The 24,734-nt window shown below is 39.2% G+C and overlaps 4 protein-coding genes across 18 annotated transcripts in view; 2 read left to right on the forward strand and 2 right to left on the reverse strand.

The window, feature by feature from the left end:
* Nucleotides 1-1,730: 1,730 nt before the first annotated feature.
* Nucleotides 1,731-7,225, reverse strand: ubb (ubiquitin B). Of its 7 annotated transcripts, none has more exons than XM_042009364.1 (3): nucleotides 7,112-7,193; nucleotides 6,263-6,496; nucleotides 1,731-2,478 (listed from the first exon to the last, which is right to left on the reverse strand). In XM_042009364.1, the coding sequence occupies exons 2-3, from the start codon at nucleotides 6,488-6,490 to the stop codon at nucleotides 1,789-1,791; spliced, it is 918 nt and encodes a 305-aa protein (XP_041865298.1). In that variant the 5' UTR covers nucleotides 6,491-6,496; nucleotides 7,112-7,193; the 3' UTR covers nucleotides 1,731-1,788. The 7 variants fall into 7 exon arrangements, with proteins under 7 accessions (XP_041865298.1, XP_041865297.1, XP_041865301.1 ...); XM_042009363.1 differs by having other exon boundaries at nucleotides 5,807-6,496; XM_042009367.1 differs by having other exon boundaries at nucleotides 1,731-2,479; nucleotides 4,896-6,496.
* Nucleotides 7,226-7,556: 331 nt separating this feature from the next.
* On the forward strand, nucleotides 7,557-10,638 carry cenpv (centromere protein V). Of its 3 annotated transcripts, XM_042008108.1 has the most exons (8): nucleotides 7,581-7,670; nucleotides 7,765-7,867; nucleotides 8,276-8,490; nucleotides 8,767-8,866; nucleotides 8,980-9,072; nucleotides 9,453-9,522; nucleotides 9,607-9,721; nucleotides 10,063-10,638. In XM_042008108.1, exons 3-8 carry the CDS (start codon nucleotides 8,442-8,444, stop codon nucleotides 10,221-10,223), a joined length of 588 nt encoding a protein of 195 aa, XP_041864042.1. In that variant the 5' UTR covers nucleotides 7,581-7,670; nucleotides 7,765-7,867; nucleotides 8,276-8,441; the 3' UTR covers nucleotides 10,224-10,638. The 3 variants fall into 3 exon arrangements, with proteins under 3 accessions (XP_041864041.1, XP_041864042.1, XP_041864044.1); XM_042008107.1 differs by having other exon boundaries at nucleotides 7,557-7,867; XM_042008110.1 differs by lacking the exons at nucleotides 7,581-7,670; nucleotides 7,765-7,867; nucleotides 8,276-8,490 and adding an exon at nucleotides 8,505-8,679.
* On the reverse strand, nucleotides 10,221-21,377 carry pigl (phosphatidylinositol glycan anchor biosynthesis, class L). 2 transcript variants are annotated; one of them, XM_042008105.1, is made up of 7 exons: nucleotides 21,172-21,377; nucleotides 19,588-19,687; nucleotides 14,095-14,185; nucleotides 12,954-13,021; nucleotides 12,099-12,130; nucleotides 10,874-11,007; nucleotides 10,221-10,631 (listed from the first exon to the last, which is right to left on the reverse strand). In XM_042008105.1, exons 2-7 carry the CDS (start codon nucleotides 19,596-19,598, stop codon nucleotides 10,503-10,505), a joined length of 465 nt encoding a protein of 154 aa, XP_041864039.1. In that variant the 5' UTR covers nucleotides 19,599-19,687; nucleotides 21,172-21,377; the 3' UTR covers nucleotides 10,221-10,502. The 2 variants fall into 2 exon arrangements, with proteins under 2 accessions (XP_041864039.1, XP_041864038.1); XM_042008104.1 differs by lacking the exon at nucleotides 21,172-21,377 and adding an exon at nucleotides 20,356-20,727.
* The window catches only part of ncor1 (nuclear receptor corepressor 1), a 58,751-nt gene continuing 55,275 nt past the window's right edge, over nucleotides 21,259-24,734 (forward strand). For all 6 annotated transcript variants that reach the window (XM_042008087.1, XM_042008089.1, XM_042008091.1 and 3 more), the window contains exon 1: nucleotides 21,259-21,356. The gene's annotated coding sequence lies outside the window, so the exon portion shown is untranslated. The remainder of the gene's footprint in view (nucleotides 21,357-24,734) is intronic.

A 24,734-nucleotide genomic window follows, 5' to 3' on the forward strand; every position in this document is an offset into this window, starting at 1 on the left:
ATGTTGACATTAGGCAAGTTGTCTGTGCATAAGTAACGCATGACCATTAATCATCTTGCTTCATTTTGTTAGTAATCTGTGACAACATATTTTCTTCCAACGTCACCAGACTGGTGCTGTACTTAGTTCTGAAGTGGCCATATCTGTAATTATTTCCTCTTAATGTCTTAATGTTAAGATCGGGAAGCTTGTGTTCCTGTGATAAGTTATTTTTTCTCTTTATCTCAAGAAATTAACCTTTTGTTTCTCTCATGATAACCGCCCGTTTATCACATGTAGACTAGTGGAAATCAGTGAGAAATAAATCCATGAAGCTCTGGTTGTCTTTTATGTCACTTATTATGCTGCCAGCAGGAAAACAGGTTCAACAGAAAGAGTCTGCAGAGGTTGTTTACAATCATTCTTAAGAGCATTTTTACTCTACTCAGGGTCTCGGGCCACACCTCTCTCAGCCGATCACTGCTAGTGCTGAGTGCATGGACGGTACATGCATGAAGTTTGAGGTAGTCAAAACTAAATCTCACCTTAATAAGACTGCAGCTGGAATCAGACTAAACTAACCCTCGCCTGGAGTTAGACTGCATTCTGCAGTCGTCATAAACACAAGATATAAGTGCTATCTATCTGACACTACTCTCAGATTAAATATAAATCTCCTTTAATTAATATGAGTAATTGCTTTTATATATATGTATGTGAAAATGATCAGAATGTATATTTCCCTAACACCAGCTTTGCTCTGGTAAGCTGGAGAATGAGTGATTAGCACCTCATTTAATTGGTGATGTCACAACTGAACAGAATCTATAACAAAGTATGTTTGTGTTATTCTGTTTGTTTCCTGACCATTCCTGGACTCTGACAAAGAAGGACCTTTTTCTTTATCTTTATGGGTTTTTCTGACTACCACCTAATTATGACGTCCCATCTTGTTTGAATTCTTGCTTGAGTTGTACATACTTTCAAATGTAAGTCGCTTTGGATAAAAGCTAAATGACTGTAGAATAGAACAGCTGAAGTCTCTGTATGAGGACGGCCACCCTATCGTTTAAGCTAATTTAAGCCAATTTCAATATTCTTTACAATCATGTTTCCAAATAACTTTTGACAGCATTTAAAACATAAGCAAACGGGTTATTTTAAGAGTTGTTTGAATTTTTCAATATGCAGTAACTTTCGTTCTTCCTGTCTTATAGGAAACACTGGGGCATTCTCCAAGACAGAAGGATGATTCATCACACAAGTCTTTGCAGCTGCAATTTTGAAGCAATGCTTGATTATACTTATCAATCCACACAAATGCTAACTGGTACTTATGGAATATTATGAGGACAGATGGGTGTGTGTCTGTTTTTGCTTGGAGCTTTAAATTTATATCAGGAAAATTTTTTTTGGACTGATGTTGCACTGCAATGGGAGAGATGGCTGCAACCTCACAGTACAGGGACATAGTGACATCTAGTGGTTCAATTATGTCACAGCATCCTTTGAAATATAAATTTTATTTTGTGATTGAAGGTTTCCCATAAATGTTTAATGTATATCAGGAATCAGAAAGCTGGCAGCTGAAAGGCAACCACTGCTGAATACTATAAAGTTCATGTATACAAACCATGTTCTTTTGAATCAAACTAATTTTTTAGAGCTGCCCAGCATTGTTTTTACTGTAACAATTCATAGTTAATGACAATATTTGTTCATATTCTTGGTGTGATCAATAAGGAGGCCAATTTACTGGAATCTCAACTTTTATTGGGTTTAGTTGTCATTTAAGTGATGTAAAACCATTTATTGACCACCTCTCAGACGCAGGACAAGGTGGAGAGTGGACTCTTTCTGGATGTTGTAGTCAGAGAGGGTGCGGCCATCCTCAAGCTGCTTGCCAGCGAAGATCAGCCTCTGCTGGTCAGGGGGAATGCCTTCCTTGTCCTGGATCTTGGCCTTCACGTTCTCAATGGTGTCACTGGGCTCAACCTCAAGGGTGATGGTTTTACCAGTGAGGGTCTTGACGAAGATCTGCATGCCACCCCTCAGACGCAGGACAAGGTGGAGAGTGGATTCTTTCTGGATGTTGTAGTCAGAGAGGGTGCGGCCATCTTCAAGCTGCTTGCCAGCGAAGATCAGCCTCTGCTGGTCAGGGGGAATGCCTTCCTTGTCCTGGATCTTGGCCTTCACGTTCTCAATGGTGTCACTGGGCTCAACCTCAAGGGTGATGGTTTTACCAGTGAGGGTCTTGACGAAGATCTGCATGCCACCCCTCAGACGCAGGACAAGGTGGAGAGTGGACTCTTTCTGGATGTTGTAGTCAGAGAGGGTGCGGCCATCTTCAAGCTGTTTGCCAGCAAAGATCAGCCTCTGCTGGTCAGGGGGAATGCCTTCCTTGTCCTGGATCTTGGCCTTCACGTTCTCAATGGTGTCACTGGGCTCAACCTCAAGGGTGATGGTTTTACCAGTGAGGGTCTTGACGAAGATCTGCATGTTTGAAGCTGCTGAAAACAAGTATTGCAGGTTACTAAAAAACTGACATGATTGAGTCAACATAAAAATAACAAAGAGAAACAGATTTGTTCAGTTCACAACGAAACCACAGCTTGCCTGTTTCCCCCTTTCATTGCTAATATATATATATATAAATATATATATATATATACACACACACGCACACATACACATATATACACACACATATACATATATATATATATATATGTATGTATATATATATACACACATACATATATATATATATACATATATATATACACACACATATACATACATACATACACACACATACATACACACACACACATATAAAAATAGTAGTTTCAAAGAATTCCATCTACCAAATAAGCACCTCTCGTCGTATTTTTGATCTACAACTCATAAATAAGGCCAGTAAGAGGCAGCTGATTCGAGCAACTGCGCCATTTTAGAAAAGGCCATTGTTTGCCTGCATTTTTCCTAGCTGACATTACACCCTGATGGACGACAAAGCTAGAATACCGACGTCTTTGTAACTCAGCAGAGTTAACGTTCACGGCTGTGTTTAAACGAACGATAAACAAGAAAATCCGCCAGTTTTTCTAATAATATACCTTATTTAATCATTAAAAAAATCTGGTTGCTAGCCAAGCCGCCCTTTACTGTCATTCTTATAACGTTTGCTAGGTATTAAAAACCAAATAACCATTACTATAAAAATTGCACATGAACTGCTGGCAACGACACATATTTTCTGTAATATATTTAGAAAAAATTAAGTCATACTTACAACTGTTTTTAGAAACTCGATAACACTAGCGACGAGCGGCACCACCGTCCACTTTCCTCTGACTACAGTAGTCACGGAAACAGGATCGTTTATATCGGATGTACCCCATAACAGTGTATTTATCCGCGAATGAAAATAGTCCCAAGCTTTTAGCGTGTGATCTGCCTACGCTTATCTCGAGTGTGGTACTATTTAGCTTTAGCGTATACATGAAAATACATAAAAGTAAAATAATTTGACCGCAAAATACCTAGTATATTTTACTTAATTGCCAAATACAACTGATTTGCCAACCAGTTCTCAGAAAGCACCCGATTGCTTATGGCTATAACTCAATCTATTACATACATCTGTCTACTTCATAGTTGCTTTATAGAATGTAGCTGTATATTCATATTATGTAGCGTACTTCAGAAATTATGTGCTCTTCTTCCTCTTGATATTTATACACTAAGCCAAAAGCAGACTGTTAAGTCAGCAGTGCAATGACCATACGCATGGCTTTCCCGGAACACCTGACACATGATTTTGCAGTTAATAGTGTTTAGCCAGTTTATCTTTGGATAAATTGGTTAACACCACAGCACAGTCCTCGTCCAACCCGTAATCCACAAAAAATTCTCCATCATGACAAATGCGCATGTGCCAGCAGTTAGGTGTGGGGACTGCCCCCGGAAAAGGGTAAAAAAAAAACAAAAAAAAAAACCCTCAGCATGAAGTCCGTGTCCTTCTTTCTGCATGAAAAAAACACTGTACGCTCAGTATAAAAACAACAGGATTGTTAGTATATTTATGTACGGAAAAATTCAATTTCTTCAATACATGTGTGCCAAATCCAGTATTTCATCGTATGACTGTCATCCATTTCAGCTGTTATTACCTCTGCTTATTTAAATGAAAGTACTTTATCCCAGAGGGAACCAGACTTGTTTCATGTAACCGCTGAAATATTTTGTAACAGATGACGTAAACAGGCATTTTATGCGGCAATGTTTGATTTGGAAGGTGTTACTTATGGCAAAATTCCCTTATGCCCTTGTCTGGTGCTAAAATAATGTTACCTGTTTATAAAAACCAGCATAAGTGTGTAAAAAGATCCTTAAAATTGGTTTATAGACACCAGTAAATGCACTCCAATTCTATTTCATTTTCAGACACGAGTAATTTCCAATATTAACATGACTTCAGGATAAAACTGCAGGTTGATTGAATATATTTGGAAAAACAATGTGGTTATATGAACAGTATAATTTTTATTTTTTTGGACTTCAAATGCAAAAAAGACAAGTTTATGTAGATTCAATTAATTTGTATGTAATGATTACATTTTCATTTATTGTAAACATTTTGACAAAGTTTAAAAGTATGACTTCAGTATGAAGAAAACCTCCATCTTATACAGCTCATTATTATTTTGTGTGGCTTTTACCCTCTGTGAGATCTGATCTAAATGTAAAAACTAGACATATAGATGTGTTTAAGCTTTTATTAAGGGATTTAACAACATTTTGGTCACTGAGGTTTACACATTTACTGTAACTGTATTTGTATTTAAAAGTAATGCATTAATCTGATATTGACACAAGGAGCATGGTAAACTTGGAATATTGACCTTTACTGCCCACCCCTCAGACGCAGGACAAGGTGGAGGGTGGATTCTTTCTGGATGTTGTAGTCAGAGAGGGTGCGGCCATCTTCAAGCTGCTTGCCAGCAAAGATCAGCCTCTGCTGGTCAGGGGGAATGCCTTCCTTGTCCTGGATCTTGGCCTTGACATTCTCAATGGTGTCACTGGGCTCAACCTCAAGGGTGATGGTTTTACCAGTGAGGGTTTTGACGAAGATCTGCATGCCTCCCCTCAGACGCAGGACAAGGTGGAGAGTGGACTCTTTCTGGATGTTGTAGTCAGAGAGGGTGCGACCATCTTCAAGCTGCTTGCCAGCAAAGATCAGCCTCTGCTGGTCAGGGGGAATGCCTTCCTTGTCCTGGATCTTGGCCTTCACATTCTCAATGGTGTCACTGGGCTCAACCTCAAGGGTGATGGTTTTACCAGTGAGGGTCTTGACGAAGATCTGCATGCCACCCCTCAGACGCAGGACAAGGTGGAGAGTGGACTCTTTCTGGATGTTGTAGTCAGAGAGGGTGCGGCCATCTTCAAGCTGCTTGCCAGCGAAGATCAGCCTCTGCTGGTCAGGGGGAATGCCTTCCTTGTCCTGGATCTTGGCCTTGACATTCTCAATAGTGTCACTGGGCTCAACCTCAAGGGTGATGGTTTTACCAGTGAGGGTCTTGACGAAGATCTGCATGCCTCCCCTCAGACGCAGGACAAGGTGGAGAGTGGACTCTTTCTGGATGTTGTAGTCAGAGAGGGTGCGGCCATCTTCAAGCTGCTTGCCAGCGAAGATCAGCCTCTGCTGGTCAGGGGGAATGCCTTCCTTGTCCTGGATTTTGGCCTTGACATTCTCAATGGTGTCACTGGGCTCAACCTCAAGGGTGATGGTTTTACCAGTGAGGGTCTTGACGAAGATCTGCATGCCACCCCTCAGACGCAGGACAAGGTGGAGAGTGGACTCTTTCTGGATGTTGTAGTCAGAGAGGGTGCGGCCATCTTCAAGCTGCTTGCCAGCAAAGATCAGCCTCTGCTGGTCAGGGGGAATGCCTTCCTTGTCCTGGATCTTGGCCTTGACATTCTCAATGGTGTCACTGGGCTCAACCTCAAGGGTGATGGTTTTACCAGTGAGTGTCTTGACGAAGATCTGCATGCCACCCCTCAGACGAAGGACAAGGTGGAGAGTGGACTCTTTCTGGATGTTGTAGTCAGAGAGGGTGCGGCCATCTTCAAGCTGCTTGCCAGCGAAGATCAGCCTCTGCTGGTCAGGGGGAATGCCTTCCTTGTCCTGGATCTTGGCCTTGACGTTCTCAATGGTGTCACTGGGCTCAACCTCAAGGGTGATGGTTTTACCAGTGAGTGTCTTGACGAAGATCTGCATGCCACCCCTCAGACGCAGGACAAGGTGGAGAGTGGATTCTTTCTGGATGTTGTAGTCAGAGAGGGTGCGGCCATCCTCAAGCTGCTTGCCAGCGAAGATCAGCCTCTGCTGGTCAGGGGGAATGCCTTCCTTGTCCTGGATCTTGGCCTTCACATTCTCAATGGTGTCACTGGGCTCAACCTCAAGGGTGATGGTTTTACCAGTGAGGGTCTTGACGAAGATCTGCATGTTTGTTTGTTTTATCTACAAGGTGCAAAGAAAAGGAAGCAAATAAAGTTAAAAAAAATAAAAACATAACAAAACTCCAAAACAAACAAACTCCAGTTTTGAAAAAAGTGCCGTAGAAATAATAGTCAGGAGAAAACTTATAGCTTAATAATTACAAGACAATATTAAATTGAAGCATGTAATACAACAATGTTCAAGTTAACATCCACATTTAACGGAGGCATAATCAATACTGAATTCTACGAAAACATGAGACTAAACTACCGGCAGCTCAGCAGCCATTACAGACCGAGCGCCATTTTGAGATCCAGTTGACCTTCCCTTTGTTCGTCAGCCTCTCCCGCTAATGGCCGATACCAGAAATGTCGAGTCATACATGTAACTTGACAATCGTTACATTGTATTTTACACATTTAACAACACGGCACAACACATTTAAGATCAAATTGTACGGTAACAATGTAAGATAAGATTAAAAACTACACGTTATAATTCAACAAACGTTTAACAAGGCTGTTCTAAAAAGTATAACACTTTTGTATGGAATAGAAGTTAGTCTAATACATATTACAGGCAAATTATAATAACATATCAGTTTATTTAGAATGTAAAATTTAACTTACGATTTATGACGCAGGAAAGCGATTCTTCTCTATTCGTCTCGTAAAAGAGTTGCGTTGTCGCTGAGCATCTGCGGGAAGAACGAGCCACAATGTATTATATAGCCAGTTCATACGTCATCTCTTGATATTAGTCCGCATCAAAAAGTAGTTCCTCACGTACAGAATTGTATACTTTAAATCGACACAATGGATTTTTACACAATAGTATCTTGTTTACTAATGGATTATTTATTTTTTAAACATACTCATATTATAGAAAATCGTATTCTTAGTATCAATATTGCACCTTCTTTTCCGCGGCGGAATAATATCTTACTACACAACGACTCACGCTCCAGAATCTGCCAGAAACCTCACAGCAACAGGGAAACGTCTCCAAGCTTCTGATTGGATGACACAGTTGTTTGTTTGACCAGCGATTGGTTTCTGAGTTACAGTAACTAATGGTGATGACTCAGTTATATTCATGACTATGAATACAGCACAGACTTATTTAAGAATTATATGTGACCTACATATAAGTTATCATCCGTATATATAGACAAAACTTCAATTGTGTAAGTTGTAATTCTTCTATAATTCAGGAAATAAAACCGTAATAACAGATCTTTGAATCAAGTCTGGATGACCTTGCACTTTTGTTCCTGGGAGCAAGAAAGATGGAGCATCAGCAATCTTGTTGATCTCAATCAGTCGTGTCTGAACAGTTGGAAACGTACTTGATTGACTTGCCATCAGCTGTTGTGAAAGCAGGGTATGTTTACTGAGGCAAACGGTGGCTTATTTTACAGAAGTTACAATTCCTAGGCAAGCGACAAAACTTTAACATGGTGTTAGATATAATTGTGAACAGTTTGTTTCCTAACAGGACAAATGATAAAATCTTGACTGACAGGCATATTGTTTTTGTTTTTTTTTCTTTTTAGCTTAAGTTGTGATAGTGAACTGTAGAGATATGCTCTTGAAGCAACTTAGCTGAGATAACAACATGAGCACCCATGTTATTTAATTGATTTACCGGAAATACTTCTTGTCTGTTTAGTTTCTGATTGTGACCAATGCTCACTTACAAGTTCTATTAGACATAACTGCGTGTTAAATCGAAGAGAAAAAGCTGACATGTGGGCCTGTAACCTACTTGGTTTCTATTTTTGGGACACAGATATGATACAGCTCTAAGAGGCCGAAGGTATGTATTTGGGTCACAGTATTTCCCACCCATCCAGCAGTCTGTCATATGACACCGAACCCGTGATGCACCGAGCCAGTGTTTTCCAGTACCGCTTTGGCTGAGCTAAACCTCTGAGGAATGTGTTTGTGCAAGTCAGATGTACTTTGCCTTGCCCCTTACTGAGAAGAATAATTGTCCATTACGAAGTAAGTGTTCCTGGAGAACCACTTATGAAACAGAAAACAGGTCTGGCAATGGTCTGTGTACAAGGTCTAAATAGTACTTTAGAAACTGACATGAGTATAACATAAACTGAAAATGTTTATGACTTGGAAAAAAAAACCTGTTGACTTTTAACTTGTAATATTCAGTGGACACGTCAGCAACTGTGATGCGTCAGTCATAGCTAGGTGAAAAGTTTTCAGTGTAAAGGTGACAGTTAATCTGTGATGAACTTTGATCAATCTTGTTTTCTTTGACAGGATGGTTGGGAAGTATTAGGTGTGACTTCCAGCTCCAGGCAAACAGGTTTCCCAACAAACACGTCACCCAGGTTTCAGCTGAACTTTGTTTGAATGTTGGGTAAGTAAAAACCAGATCTTTTACTTGATGTGACTGAAATAAATCTAAATATTTAAGAACTGAAATCTGAACATATGTATTCATCCTGATGTGTTTTAATTGTACATTTACAGAATGGAGCTTGTGAAACATTCAGGTGGATGCCACTGTGGGGCTGTTAGATTTGAAGTCTGGAGCTCTCCTGATCTCCATGTTTTTCATTGCAAGTATGGATAATTTTCACCAAGATATCAATATTAGGGCTGTCAAAAATAATGTGTTAACTTCTGATTTGATTAATCACATAGTGAAATGTTCTTCCTGGAGTAACACATGGCCAAAATGAACTTGTCAAATATGGAGGCACAGGATGAGACTTTATTTAGCCCCACTGACCTTTAAGTGGACAAGAGCACCGTCCTGTGTGAGTTCTGCAGTAAAGAAGCTTTAAAGGAAGTAACTCCCTAGAAAAATGGATAGCAATGAACTGCAGATCAATGTTGGTAGTAAAAGACAAGGAGTTAGCAGAGATTTTCCAGGTAGCAAAATATTCTAAAATTCAGTAGCTTTATTAAAACAAATTGAAATAAACTTTTTCTTTTTCCAGTTGCAGCATTTGCATAAAAAAGCAAAACCATCATTTCATTGTTCCCAAAAATCACTTTACACTATTACAGGTAAGAACTCCTGCTTCAAACTTATCCCTCTATTCAGTCTAATTTAAAGACAAAAAAACGTGATTTAATTATTTTTCTCCTCAGGGGTTTGATAATCTGACGACATACACTTTTAACACTCATGTTGCCCAACACACCTTCTGTAAAACCTGTGGAGTTCAAAGTTTCTACACACCACGCTCCAACCCTGACGGATATGGTATGACCCCTTCAGGGTACCGACACCAGACAAGTCACACTGATCTCATGTGTTGTAGATTTATTTCACAGTGTGGCTGTGTTTACTCCAAGCTAACAAGCCTGGTTTCCCTTTAATGCTCTGCTTCTATAGTATTTGTTGAAAACATGACATATTATGCACACAACAGGAGCTAAATGTTTGTGAGATCAGGAAACCACCCTGAAACTTTAATGCTTGACCTCACTCAGCCAGTAAAACCAGGCTGCCACTAAAATATGTGGAAGACAATTGGCTTTTCATTTGTTGTTGTTCAGATACAAATCAAAGAACTGGCTTTTATGTGACTGCTTCCTCCCCAGGTGTTGCTCCGCATTGTCTGGATCCAGGTACTGTGAGCAGTATCACAGTTGAGAAGTTTGGTGGGGAGAAGTGGGAGGAAAGCATGCAAGCTCACAAGAGCATCAGAGACATGTCTAAACCTGGAGAGACATACAGCAAAAATAACACCACAGGAATATAAGAATCAAACTTTATCAATTATCAAAAATAGTGTTCAACAATCTCAAAACTGCCAGTGCTGTTGTATACTGTGTTAAGACTTAACAGAATAAAGTTGTTTCTGTACTAAAAAGGCTTTGATGTCACTAAATAGAACTTTAAATGTTGTGAGCTTTGGTCATGGAAAGTGCACATAAAGCTCTTCAGACTGGTAAAGAGAATAAAGGACCAGAGAAGTCTGCTGAATCCTTTCCAGTGTGTTGAGAAGACTGAACGTTCAAAAACAGGACAAGACAAACTTTTAGAAGATCTTAAGATCTTTTGGTCCCTGTGGAATCACGTGGAACGTGTTCACAAACATGTATCGAGAGAATGCGATGTAGAGATACCGAAACCACAAAAGTTGAGTGCGATGACACAGCATGGCAGCCTGAAAAGAAAAACAGGTATTTAATGGCTAATATGAGTACAAATCTGAAAAGCTTGATAACTCTTAATTTCAGCCCTTGACGTCTCAATTTACCCTTAATTGGTTTTTACAAACTTTATCTCTTGCTTCTTCAGGACATATGCTGTATATAATCTTATTACGATGTGCTAGGAGCATGTGAGCTCTCTTAATAGCAGACAATGAGACGTCTCGCCAGCAAACTTGTCTGCTTGGAGGCTTACTTTGGCTTGCTTGTAGCCCTGTGAGCCAGTAATACAGAAAATATGTGAGGGCAGCAGCCAGCTGAGGGGAAGCTCCAGGACAGAGACGTACTTCCTGAGAAGGCCAACTGTCACCAGGGAGAGCAGCACACAGTCTGGGAGTAAAGACAGAGGCTTAGTCAGCTATTATGGTAGTTAAACATTCATGGTAGAAGCAGGAAGCCAATGGGGCCACTGCACAGGCATCAGTCTTCTTCATGTTCATGTAAAGAATGCAATATCACACAGCACAGACTTAATATGATACAGAAGGTTTCTTTTTCTATGAAATGTTTTCATGCAGCAGGACTAGGTGAAGCACATTAACTTTAAAGCTGTAAGTAATTAGGAGGGAGCCTTGTACGGCCAGGTCAGAAGGCTTAACACTGGGTCTGGAGCCAACAGCAGAACCACTCAAACAGGAGACATAGCAGCGCCTGGTAATAACAAATAAGATTAATAGTGTTCACAAACCCTAAAATGATCCATGAACACCGAAGTTGTACTCAACACAGCTAGTGTTTGCTGAGGCCTCAGGGCTGAGATTATACCTCCCTCCCATTAAACAGCAAAGTGCAACTGTTCAGATCTCATGTATTATTAACCAAATGTTTGTTTTTTATCCTACTGTCTACTGAAGCTTTAATGTTTAAATGTTTTAACCAAACCAGCAAAGAAATTAGCCTGTTGTAACGTGCTGCTTTCACTGTCCCCCTTTCTTTTCCAATTTGTTCAACAAATTCCCCATGAGTGTCATAGCAAGACCTAACAGAGGAAAATGAAAGTAAAAGAAAAAAAGACAAAAATCATCCTGGTTAGCCCAAGACGAAGACAGTCTGATTTAAACTTCTGCCAGTAACAAAAACTTCTAATTAATGAACATTTGAAACATCATATGTAGTTTCAAAGACGTTGTTGTTTTCATTTTTAACTAGCCTCAAGCTAGCATCAGCAGACCAAAGTACAGAGGACAGAGAAAAGTTATGTAAAATGTTTTAACAGAAGAGGGCGCCATACATTCACAAGACCCTGATCTGGTGTTTACAGAGCTGTTGAGGACTCTCAGTGAAAAAGCAGCTGTGCTGTGTTTGGGGAGAAAATAACAATTATAGAGTTCCTCAAGAATTTTTACTTTTGGAAGGCGAAAGTAAATCCAACCCACTTAAACATAACCCTCTTAAAAAAGTTTTCATTCTGTAAAACTTACCGTTAGGCACTTCTCCAGTGGAGGCAAGATGTCTGGGGGTAAACAAAATAAAAACAAGGTGTCACTCACTGAAAATGTCAAGTCTTAATGACAAGGATCCTGCTGAATAGTTGGAAATCGGCACAAAGTGTTTCAAGCTGCTGCTTAATATTTCTGTGGCTACAATTCATGTCATAGTACAGCAACTTTGTCATCTGCTGATTTCTGCACACTTCCATACAGATATTTGTTTATTATTTTATTTATTAAGTTTTTCCTCAGCGTGCACAACTTGACAAAGACCAAGAGCAAAACACTGAAATGCAGAGCGTTGTGTAACTAGCATGCAGCCCCTCTGGGCTCCAGCCTAATGGGAATCATGAGACGTGATTTGGAGAGCTCACATCTTATAAACAGATAAAACTCACAGATTGACTGAGAACCGCGCCAAAAAAAAAATGCGTTTATTTGCTTGGAAGACATTTAAGTGCAGTGTACTGTGACTGTGATGTGAACTTCACAGTGCAAAACACATTTCTTTAAACCAACAGTCTGATTTAACTTGCTGGGTCCGTCTCTCCAAACCAGAGCTGGCCTCCCTCCTCACCACTTCAGGGACAAAATTTACGGCCGCTCGGTCGGAGCAGAGCCCAACGCATCTGATGACTGTTTGGATGACCTCTCAGCTATGTAACAGATCATTTCTGAAAAACATGATGTGTACATGTGTGGTGTGTTACTGCTGTTGAGTCCAAGTGTTCTGCAATTTCCTAGAGAGTATTTTACGATAGTGTTTCAGCTGCACAAAACCCCAAAGGATGGTATCTTTAGGAAAAAAGTACTTTTTTTTCCAAAACCTTCAAGTCTAGTCTGTACCTGACCGCTTTATGGATGGCTATGTGATTGGCATGGCCGCTCACTCCGCTTCCATCGAAGGTCAGCACCTGAAACAACAAAATACCTCATTGTGTGGGTGAAAAACGAGAATCTTGATGCAAATGGAAATAAACCAAGGCAACAAAAACAAAATGATTTGGGGTTGGTTGATGAATGTGTGTGCGTGACTGTGGAGCAGCATGGCAAGTTGACAACCTGCTATTTCAGAGCATTTTTCTGTGTGCATGCTTGCACACCTGAGGAAAAAAGAATATGTCAAACCGAAAAAAGAGAGAGAGATCGTGACTGGTGCTTAGGTGTATTCCAGTCTTTGCTAAGTTTAAGCTTCCAGCCCTCATATATTATTTGTAACTTGTGAACTTTGAATTTTATATTTGTGGAAAAGCAAAAGAATCACAAAGAAGAAGAAACATGATTCAGTTTAAGAAAAGAAAACTGAACTTACTTTATGTTTTTCCCTGAGCGAATGTATTTTTCTGTGTTACTAACGGGACTCTCTAGCCTACTTTTGGATTAGGGGTATTTTTTGCAGCTGAGCTTGACAGGATGGGAGGAGACAGTGTGTTTGTTTGTCGTCTTTGATAACAAAGGGAGATCAGCAGCTTAAAGATGGAAGGACCTAAGTGTACTGCTCTACAATCTACCCTTTCTCTCTTTTTCTTTTTTTTTTTGCCATTTCTGCTGGGCTTCTTTTTGTAAGACTATTTTTGTCCTTGCTGAGATAGACCAGAAGAAAAGAAAGAAGAAAAAAAATCTAAATTTGCCACATTCCCATTAGCTAATAGCACGGAACTGCATCGGGGCTGATAAGCATCTCTGTGTAAACACCGAAATTGAATTTAAACTTTCTGCTGCAGCAGAGGCCATTTCCTCTGGTTTTCAAAAAGCTAAAAATGCTGTGTGGCTTCGAGTAAACAAGATGGTGGCTGAGAGGTATTATTACACAGACCATAGTCAAACTGGGATAATGAACTAGGAAGCAGTGGTGCCAAAAAACATATGGCCAAAACAAAACAATACACTAAGTTATTTACACAGAACAGCAGGAAAATTATGTGTTAACACCAAACAGGAAGTGACAGAAAAAGCCACTGCTTTGAAAAGGCAGAGCTGTACATACCATGTTGAAGGAGTGTGCTCTTATGTGCTTCATGATTAGAGAGGAGACCAAGGAAATGCTCCACTCGGCTTTGGGATCATCTGGAAGTTTTCTAGGGGGATAACAAAAACAAAAAAACCTCTGGTTATCCACTCAGTTTATATTTTTTATTGGTAATTTACTGTTTTTGCCATGTTTTTGCGCTGCTAAAATTCAACAAAGCTTTAGAAAACGGGGCTTTTGTTGGGTGCAAAGATAAAGAAGTGTAGGGAAGTACAAAGGTTAAGGGTCAAAAGGCCAGGAGCTTTGCTTTCATCTGAAACAACAGCCTAGAGGCAGCAAAAAACATACATCAAACATCACACTTGGCCAGCCTGCTCTCCTTGGCCTACTAAACATGCATACGCCCCCTGTTTTTGCTTCAGAAGTACAGTAATAAGTATGGCTTTCTATAGTTTTTTAACACCCTCTTAAACTCAAGAGTAACTACATAAACAGAGAAGTGTAAAAAAATAAAATAAAATACTCAGACTTAGATTTGAATATGGCTGACAAGGTTCACAGAAAACTCTGAGGGCTGCGTGAAGAACGGAGTGAATCCAGTGATCATTTCACTGCTTTATGTTGATGAAAACCTCAAAGGAAGCTGATATCTGTGCAAGAGAGTCTGAAGCTCTAAACTTCAAAAGAAACTAAGAGATAAGAGGGATCAGGGACTCTTGAGCAAGGCAAGCAAATGGGTTATACCGAACGTGTGATGGAGCATGAATGCATGCATTAATCTGATGTTTAACGCTTTAAAGTAAAATGTGAGATCTCAATGCTTTTTCTAATTTCTGGATTTGGCTTCAGCCTATAAAAAAGTGAAATGTTAGGCTGCACTGAAAGTCTGTTTCTCTCTGAAGTTTAAACAATTAACCAAGGAAATAATAAGCATATTCATTGTTAGTTGCATGAGTGCACAAAGTGTGTGTGTGTGTTTGTTGGGGGGGGGGGGGGGGGGGGCATTGCATCAGCAGTTGCCTCCCTCCCCTTTCACTGCTAACAATGAGCCAGGACAGTTGAGCTAGTTGAGGGAAGTGATGGATTAGATCACAAATCTACTGCCTGCCTGTGATGCGAGGGTCAGGCTTTGGGTGGAGGGATATGGAGGGTGGGGTTAGTTGGGTTGAGAATGTCACAGGGAGGGGGTGGGGGGTTCAGAGGTAGTTGAAAACTGTCTGTCTTGGAGTGAATGCACTGCTCTGACATTCTGATACCAGTGACCTACATATAATACGGGCTGTGCATGTGTGTGTGCGCTAGTGTCTGTGTGTGTTTGGAGATGTGTGCCACTTTTTAATTTATTTAAAACCCAAATAGGTTTGAATTAAATGTATAAATATATTAATAACATCATATCTTAGTTAATGTCACATTCCTTTTTCCAATGTCGAATTTATTCATTTCTCATTTTAGATGTTTTGCCTTGCAGCTTGACAACCGTAACTAAGCAGAAGCCTGCGTGAGGGAGGGAGGAAGGGGGTTTAAAAAAAAAAAAAGAAAAAGAAAAATGAACAAAAGATATAAGACACCTGACCTTTCTCGAGCTGGATGCAACTGAGTGTCAGCTTTGCCATGGCAACAGAGCAAAATGTCCTGAAGTAACCTCTCCAGCTCCTCTTTGTAGCTTTGCATGCACATATCTAATTGCTTGCAGGCATCTGTATGCCGTTGTTGAACTTTGGCCCAGTAAAAGGATTCTGTGAATGTGTGTGTGTGTTTGTGTGTGTGTGTGTTAGAGATGACTTGTTTAGTCTGGTCACATGGAACACAGGCCTGTGAAATTGTCAGATTTCTGTCCACACGGTCAGATCGTATGTCCTGCTGGGAAAGGGCTGAGATGCAACTACACGCTGACAACAATAACCTACTGTACTAGTAAGGCAGTAGAAACTTATAGCGGCATCGGACACATGGTTCATTATTTAACAAGGCATTTGTGGCTGCAGGTCTTGCCACAATTCACACATGTTGAGGTAATAAATGGAACAATGTTGTTAACCATGGAAATAATGGTGTTGTTTTGAAAGCAAGTTGTCCAGAAAAAAAACGTAATAATGTGACAAAATTACAGTCTGTTACTGGCTTGACGATTGAGTGAATGGAAAAGCAACTGTTTGGCTATGCAGAGGCCAGTGTGGCGCTGACAAATGTATCTAAACTGAAAGCACAGCCAGAGGTCAGCGACAGGGCTGGAACATCTCACCACAGTTTACTGCACCCTGCCATGTGAGTATAAATCAGCTTGGGCTATTTTTACCACTGATCAATGTATATTTAAACCTTGTGTGGGACTACAGTGTTACTGCTGCTTCTTTGTCCAAAAAATTATGTTCTGTGTTTACATTCCTGAAGAGATTTACACTAATCCAATATAAAACGAAAGTTTGCAAATTGTGATTTACTTGCAAAAGATGATTTTAGAGTAAATATAACGAATGCAAACAGGGCCTACTGAAAGAACAGAAGGAAACTTTGCTTCAGTGTGATGGATGATGCAATGAAGAAGTGGAATGGTTGGATTTGTGCAGTGAGCAGTTATAAATGAGCCCAGAGAGCAGACAGGGGCCAAACCCGAGCAAGTGGAGAGGCAGCAATGCGTGCTCAGATCGAGTTTGAACACAAAGGCTCCAACGTGCACTGGTGGCCCCAGATACTGTCAACACAGCTGTCCTATTCAGTGAGCATTTCAGGGAAAATCCGATTTTAAAAACAGAATTCACGTGCTATTCTTGCCATCTTGGAGAACAACCGTTCTACAGTATACCTGCATGAGTGAGATCTCATGCAGATCTATCATCATAAGATATAACCCGCACCGTGTGCTTTGGCATGATAAAACCCTGATCAACAAGACTTTCTGTAAAGACTGCATATTAACATTCTTTTTGACTGCATGGAAAGAGGCTGACTTTTCATGGCGCAGCATATGTTTGACTTAGTGTTTGCATGACAAACAGACAGTTACCTGCTTGGCAGCCAAGTTCAAGCCAAAATATTTTGAACTCACAAACTGAGCATCTGCTCCAGGTTTTGTCTTTTGATAGCATCCCACAGAAAAGCTCATCTCCCAAGCCAAGGCATTCAGCTTCACAGCAACAGTGTTTGTTTAAGGCTCAACATTATCTTTGATGACTTCACTGAAAGCCTCCTAAACACTGGAAATTTGGCAAGAGATCAGACCTCCCAGTCATTGTAGCCCAACCTGTTATCCATAAAACTCTGTGTTCAAACTCCTGGAGCTTACAGGAGCATTATTTCTGAGCTTCACACAGCTGAGCGCAGTATATGTTTAGAATGTGGACCCAAAACCCAGTACTTAAGATAAGCACAGCAGCTGTCAGTGAGAAAATATGGGATTTATAAGAGGTATGAAATTGTAAGAGTTAAACCAATCTGAGCTACCTTTAATGCAACATTATCAAAGGCCTTTAGAGCTATGGTGCACAGCATGGCTATTTAAATATAGTCCTGTTATTGCACCAGTAAGCATAAGTAATGGCTTGGAGTGGAACTGCAGTTCACTTAGTATGTGGCATTCCATGTTGGATTTATTAACATAACGTATTCTTTCATGCTTATTACACCTAAAACACAATTCTATCCACTTCAGAATGAAAATGAAACTAAATGCTACATCTCTCCTGTTTCTGTCTTTGTGGACAAAACAAGAATTTTAAGTATGAAAAATGACGGATAATCCTGAACAGACAAGGTTAAGACTAAAGCTGAAGCATAGTTGGCCATGTACAGACACACAAAGAGAAAAACAGTTTGGAATGACCTGCATTAGCAGTGCTTAGTGTTGCCAAAAACTATCCCACAGTCTTTGGCAGTTGGCTAAGCAGACGTGGACACGGGGAGGAGGTAGAGGGGTGGAAAATGGAGGGGAGAGAGAGAGCTTGGTTGTAAGTGTGTGGGCCCCTCAAAGTGCTGATTAGGTGTGTTGTGGGCAAACAAGAGAATACATAGAAAGGGAAAATGGGCTATACTCCAGTTCAGCAGAAGTGCAGACAGCTCTTGGATCAAAGTTCAGCTATATTCTATGTGTGCAGGATGATTAAAAAAAAAAAAAAAAGTCTCTGTGTGTGTGTTTAAACACATGCTCACAAGCAACAGTCTCTAGGGCAGACAGCCTGGGCAGGCAGCCAGCTTATTAATGTGAGTTCCAGGTTAGTGTCAGAGTTCATACAGCTCTACTGGTGAGCCAGCATGTTCACACTCACATGTAGGCAACCCCAAGTTTCTTAGAAATTCAGAACATTTTCAAGTGAAGCTGAAGGTTTGCTCACTTGGGAAATTTTACTTCTGTTATTTTAGATCTTTCATTTGCAGTCAAAAATCCTTTACAATGTTTTTGCTCACTGAGGTGTTTTATGAAACTCTTAAGATCTTTAAAAGCTTCATGCAATTATGTTCTTAAAAAAACAAAAACAAAACAAACAAAAATCATTCATTTTTCACATGAAAACTGCAGCTTGCAAAGAATAAAGTACTTTTTGTAAACTTTACTACTGACAGATAGATGTGCGCAAAGATTTTCCATCACAACAAACATATAAAAACTGAGTCACTTCAGAGTCTTGCCCAAAAATTGTAATATTAATCTTTAGCAACTGTGAACAACCTGGTAATGATGAATGATGACTGTATTTAGGTCATACCAGCTGATATATAAAAAAAATATTAAAATTTTATTTTAACTTGAAATGCTGGTTTTTCAAAGATACCAAAACAAAATAAATAAATAAATAATGTCTGTATAGTATAATTAATGAAAACACAGACTGTTATCAGTCTAGAATTCATTTATTCATTTTCTATTCATTGGCAGTAGGGGTCCGGAGTCAAGCCCAGTGGTCGGGTGAATAGCCAAGAACAACACTGGCAAACACCATGCATGCTCACACTCAAACCTATTGTTAATTTAGAATACTCTGAGATCTGAACCAAGAACCTAATGTTGTGAATTAACAGCACTGAGTTATAACCCTGTACCACCCCAGTCTGAAATCTGTAAGTCTATAATGCCCCACAGAGCAGACTTATCCCCACCTCTTCATTTGTTTTCTATGTGACACAGACATAATGCATTAGGTCAGGATAGATGCTGAAGAGAAAATGCAAGGATGTGATTTGTGTTCAGCTCTATTTGTTCTGACAGACAATGGATAGAGGGAAGGGGCCTGATTGTGTGCAAGTCTTGCTGAGTCCTGATTTCTAAACTAAAGGGATGTATATTTAGTTGTGTGATTTCTTTTAACATTTTTTAAGATTTTTGAAAAATGTATTGAGATATAAAGATATTCTGTAAACTCAACTTTAAGTTAAATGATTATCACACATTAGACAACAAATAAATGAGCATATTCAGCAAGACAAATCCTTACAGTCCAAGACAAAATCAGTACTTTTTAACATCCTAAAAGCAGTAGCGGGTATGTTGCATATTTAGTGCAGATGGTTCCTTACCTATGGTCCATTATGGTGATTCTTGAGGTTGGTATTCCCAACACAGCACAGCTTCTGTGAAGTTCTTCTCTACGCTGAGCTCCTTGGTTGTAGAAGTTTCCTTTATAATATTTTGAGTAAAAATTAGGCTGTAAAATTTCTTGACAATTACATCAATAAAACAGCCTAATAATGTTGTCTAGTATTTGATGAAGATAAAATATACATTAATTACATCATGTTTCCCCCCCCTTTGGTTAATAGCCCTACAATCCAGCTTCTGACTGCTGTCAGATAGTTACTTTTCTACTTTAATATTCTAATTACTAGTTTATAATCCAGGAAGGCATTTTGTTTATTTCAGATTATGCTCCATCAGCCCTTGCCCTATTACTTCCTGGGGAAGAAAATTTAACTGAGTCTTTCTCATTCCCCAAAGGAGGGAGCAAAATTGGACAAAGCAGAAAATTTACATATAAATTATATCACTTTATTGTATGAACACATAGTGTGTGATTCCAATATAAACTCAATATAATAAACATAATATTTTTAAAAGAGGGTGCAAAATATCAGTAAGAAAGTCTCTGACTGAAATATTCAACGTTGAACTGATGATGAAAATGAAATCATCATTGGTGAGTAAGGAAATAGCTTTCTTTGGCTAACTACGTCCTGTAACTAAAACTAGAACTTGATTATCTTCAACGCCAAGGGTTAGGGTTGCTTTCTACATAGCTTTACATTAGCCTACTGTTGTTATTAATACAACTGTTTTTGCCACTGTACCTTCAGATAAACACAACAGATGAACGCTGGCATTTAACTCAACGAGTCGTATAATCGTTGGCGCGAAGAACATACATTCATCATCCGGATGCGCAGTTACAATTACAGCTCGGATGTCGGTGCCGTTTCTGTTTTTTTCTGGTGTAGTATTCATTAAGTGTTTCAACGAATTCGCCAAAGTTCGTTGGTGTCGATAGTAGATGCATTTTATCCAGGTGAAATAGAAAAAAATTATGAAGACAAGCAAGTAAACACACATTATTTTGACCGTCCTCGTAAATAGTCCGTGTAGGGACAAAAATCTAACGTTCAAACAGTCCCACGTGTAAAAAGTATGCAGTTCGTTTTCCCTCACCAGAGGTACGCCGTTTAAAGAAATTCAACTTAAAACAAAACCACAATTAACAACATTTATCCCCGTCATTGTGTTTCCACCCCCATTTCCTCTATTAGTGCGACTTACTTTATTAAGTTTTAATGGATTTATCAGAAGAACAACGAGATCTCCACGACAATGAATTGTTTGTCTGGGGTATTTGTATATATAATGCCCGATTAAAAAAAAAAAAAACTATTATGCATAAATCGAGTTTAACTAGTGTTATTTGAAAAATTAAAATTATAAACACTAGGAAATTATCGTGTTTTAGGGGAAGGTTTAGTTGTCACACCGCAATATCCTTGCAGGTATATAAAAATCTTAATCAGCATTTTAAAACAATTAAAAAAAATAGACAAATGATCACCAATCTGTTTAATAAATCTAAAGAATAATTTTTTCTTAGAACAAAAATAATTAATGACCAACAGTATTACCATGGCTTTACTTGTAAAGGGACCCAAAATTTTTCACTGTTAGGACATCGACCGACAAATGCGGCGCAGCCTTTAGTCTGTTCAGTCGTTCACAGCTTACAACCCGCGGATTTACAATCCACAATTTACAGAGATTTCTGCCAAGGGATACCTTTCCCCACATATGTATATCCTTCAGAAATGCGGTGAGTACAAATTGCGTATGTGCAGTACTCCAGCACGTCTAATTAGCACGCTATTTAAACGACTTGGTCTACGCTGAAAATCTGCCTTGCAAGATGGCGACGTGGTTGAATTCAAAGGTGAAATACTGGCAGAGTTAGCCAGCTAGCGACAACAACATCCTTCACGCCGTGATACCACTTCATAATACTAATATAGCTCCAGCTTTTATGTTGGTGTATATTTATTTTGCATATTTCCAGACATGATATGTGTTGTAATAATAGTCCCCACCCCACCCCCCAAAATAAGCTTAAAATCCAATTGCGTTTATATGACAGTGTGGTGTTAAATGACAACAATAACGTCACACAGTAGCAGCAGTTAACAGTTTTCGCAGAACCTTCGTGGCTGGTTGAGGGCACGAGGGGCCAGTTGTTGCATGGATGTCGTCAAGGGGGCCAGTGTAAAAGCCGTACCTATCAACTACCACACACACACAAAACTTAACGGTGAGATGGCGAAAGCTTACACGATACATTCAGGATAAAAAACCAGACTGTGTACGTTTTTATATTCGGAATCAGCCTTGCTACTAAAAACTGCTGCAGGAGAAGAGCTTTTGCAAGGAAACACCCAGGGACGGCTGTACGTGTAGCTACGTTTTCTTTCATCTGCCCTCACGTTGTATTTCAAAAGAAATGGACGAGAGAGGAGACTGTACTTTCTAAATGTCTCTTACATTTTTATCTACATTAAGGGTTGCTCAGTGAGCTGCACAGCGGACTTAAAAATGAGTAACAGGTCATGGTCAGGTCACTTAACATCTCTGTACCAGCTGACTGTAATGGTGAGCATATTTCTAATATCCTGTTCGCATCGTTGCTTTAAATAATAAGGGGGAAATGTGATTAAGCGTCTTGCTCAGCTGGAAACATGCCGTAAAAATGAAGGAAACAAGTGGAAAAATAAATATTGCATTTAATAGAGTTGTACATGTTTTATGTCTTTTTTTTTCATTTCAACATTGCTATCAGCTTCAGTAGATTGACTATCTTTAGGAAAATCTAATCTAAAACTAAGCAGAGGCTAAAGAGTTGTTGGTGCACACGGAGAAAAATATGGTTGTAACAGAGTTTTAGGTTGGTATCAGCCCCCTGGTTGCTCTTTAAGTAGTTTTTTTTCTTATGTTAATTACTTTTCTTCAAATATTTAGTTTTTCTTCCTGCTTAGATTTTACAGATTGCTTTAAGCTGATTTGTTTTTCTGTAGTTTGACTCGACTCCAAAAGATGCTGCAGACAATCAAACTCTAAACACTTTAAGGTTGGTACATGGTATAAATCTTTCAGACCTAGAATGAAATTCAAAGAGACATTTGAAGAAAACCATATGACAAGTCTCTTGAAAGAATTACAAAACAGTATAGTAACATGTTATCAGTCAGGAGAGTAGATAAATGTCAAAAAAGGGTCTTGAGTAACAAACTGGGTCCTGGGTCCTCCTGTACTTTTTAACACTGCATCACAGATTAATGCTTGCATGATTTAAAGCAACATTTTAATGATCTACGTCCTTCTCAAATGTTTTGATTGAATATAATTTCACTATTAATTATAAACACCGGTGCTCTTCTCTTCTGTCAAATCAGCAACACAAATGGAAAATTAAAAATCTTGATTAACTGGTTTGTGTGACATGAATAGAGGTAAGACCTTTTGACAGAGCTTAATTAAAATCTGAGGAACATTACCAAAACAAGCCAGTCTCTCAACTTCACACCCTGACTGCTAACCCTTTTTAATTACCTAGAGAGGTTCTTGGAGAACACAATCTTATCCATAAGCTCTGTTTTTATGTAAAACAAAATGTATTTTTATGCATCTTTTCCAGTTCGTAGCAGAATTCAGCATATTATGTATATTTAGATTATTTGTTTGTGTTTATTTATTATTAAGTGATTATGGTAAAATCGCACACACACTTGATAAATTTTAGTTTGATTAAGGTTAAAGTCTGGCTGCCTGTGCATGTTGGCCCAGTGAATCCCTCCTGTATGCTGGCTTGTGAAGAAACTTAACTGAATTAATGAAATCATAACATAATCCGTCTTGTACTCCAAATGGTTCGTTTATGGCCAAAACACAGAAGTTTGTACCAATCTGCCTTCCATACTGGTAGATCTGGGGATGGGACTATGTGTGACAGCAATTATTTCTTTAAGCCCTTTTTTAACCAGGAGATTACAGTGACATGCAAACACAAAAAAGAGGATCTGATGATAATAGGTAATGATGGCTATTGTACCGTTACTGGTTCCATTTGGTTATCTGAACTGGTATAAGTTTGTCTGGTGACTTTTTAAAATCGTCCAATCACCTGCTAAGGATTTTATTTATTTGTTTTATTTCATAAATAGCCAGGCGTGATACCTAGTGGTATTTTAAGGTCACATGTACTTTTTTAAGGGAATCAAAAATATTAGATGGGTATTGTTGGAGGAATATAGATTGTAAAATTGATTTTTATAGCACATTTATACAGCCAAAGCCTCCAAAGTACTTTACACAAACCAATAAAATATGAGAACACCGGGACAACATACAGAGTTGTAGCACCAGTGGGTGGCACTAACTTTGAGTAAGGCTGTGTTTGTGTCGATTTGAGCTCCAGCTTTTTTACTGTCATAACCCAGTTGTCATAATTTGTAGCATATGAACATTCACGTTGGTGACCAGTTTTATGAGTGTGGAAATAAAAATGTCTCATGATCGCTTTTCTGTGAAACGTAACAGTTGTTAAGCTGTGACCATACATCTACTGGTGGAGCTTTGCAAACGCTGTTCAGTGCAGCTGTTTGTGCTTTTCTCCGGTGCCTACTTCATTTGTTGTTTTAGCATTTCATCATCATTATTATTATTAAATCGGTTGTTATTGGCCCTTCTTGGCTTTATCCTGCTCAAAGCTAACTTTAAATCACTCAGCATCATCTCTGGAGCCTATGTACTGTTAGCCTTTTGGAGGACTGCACATCTGTCTGTGTTGGGGAAAATGACCATCTGCAGGACCTGGCAGCTACTGACGCAGATTCAACTGTGATGGTTTAAAACAACCTCCAGTCTGTTTACGTGCCTCTTTGATAGCTTTTGTGTTTAAAAGTAGTACTTGGTCTTAGTAGGATTTGTTAGTGGCTTAGTAGGATTGTTTTAACCTACGCTCCTCTGGGCTTCACAGTGTGTGCGTGTCAAGACTAATTGTTTTCCAAACGTGAAGGTGATTTTGAAGTAAATATTTTGAAGATTGTTTGTAGTTAAGTAACTAATCAACAGTGAAGGTGATGTACGTAATTATTCATTTTCAGCCTTTGTCAAGGTTTAAATGAGCTGTTTTCCAGAGCTGCAG

Source organism: Melanotaenia boesemani, chromosome 15 (genome assembly GCF_017639745.1).
Source record: "Melanotaenia boesemani isolate fMelBoe1 chromosome 15, fMelBoe1.pri, whole genome shotgun sequence".
NCBI classification, from domain to species: domain Eukaryota; kingdom Metazoa; phylum Chordata; class Actinopteri; order Atheriniformes; family Melanotaeniidae; genus Melanotaenia; species Melanotaenia boesemani.

Bases quoted from the DNA above. Each gene is read 5' to 3' on its own strand.
- ubb (XM_042009367.1), bottom strand. From the start codon at position 6,490: ATGCAGATCTTCGTCAAGACCCTCACTGGTAAAACCATCACCCTTGAG. The intron at 2,480-4,895 runs GCAGTAAAGGTC...AGCAGCTTCAAA, and splicing joins GTCCTGCGTCTGAGGGGTGG to CATGCAGATCTTCGTCAAGA.
- cenpv (XM_042008107.1), top strand. From the start codon at position 8,442: ATGTACTTTGCCTTGCCCCTTACTGAGAAGAATAATTGTCCATTACGA. The intron at 8,867-8,979 runs GTAAGTAAAAAC...GTACATTTACAG, and splicing joins GAACTTTGTTTGAATGTTGG to AATGGAGCTTGTGAAACATT. The intron at 9,722-10,062 runs GTATGACCCCTT...CTTCCTCCCCAG, and splicing joins CTCCAACCCTGACGGATATG to GTGTTGCTCCGCATTGTCTG.
- pigl (XM_042008104.1), bottom strand. From the start codon at position 20,614: ATGTGTGTTTACTTGCTTGTCTTCATAATTTTTTTCTATTTCACCTGG. The intron at 19,688-20,355 runs GTACAGTGGCAA...AATATTATAAAG, and splicing joins TCTGTTGTGTTTATCTGAAG to GAAACTTCTACAACCAAGGA. The intron at 11,008-12,098 runs GTAAGTTTTACA...CTTTACTCCCAG, and splicing joins CACTGGAGAAGTGCCTAACG to ACTGTGTGCTGCTCTCCCTG.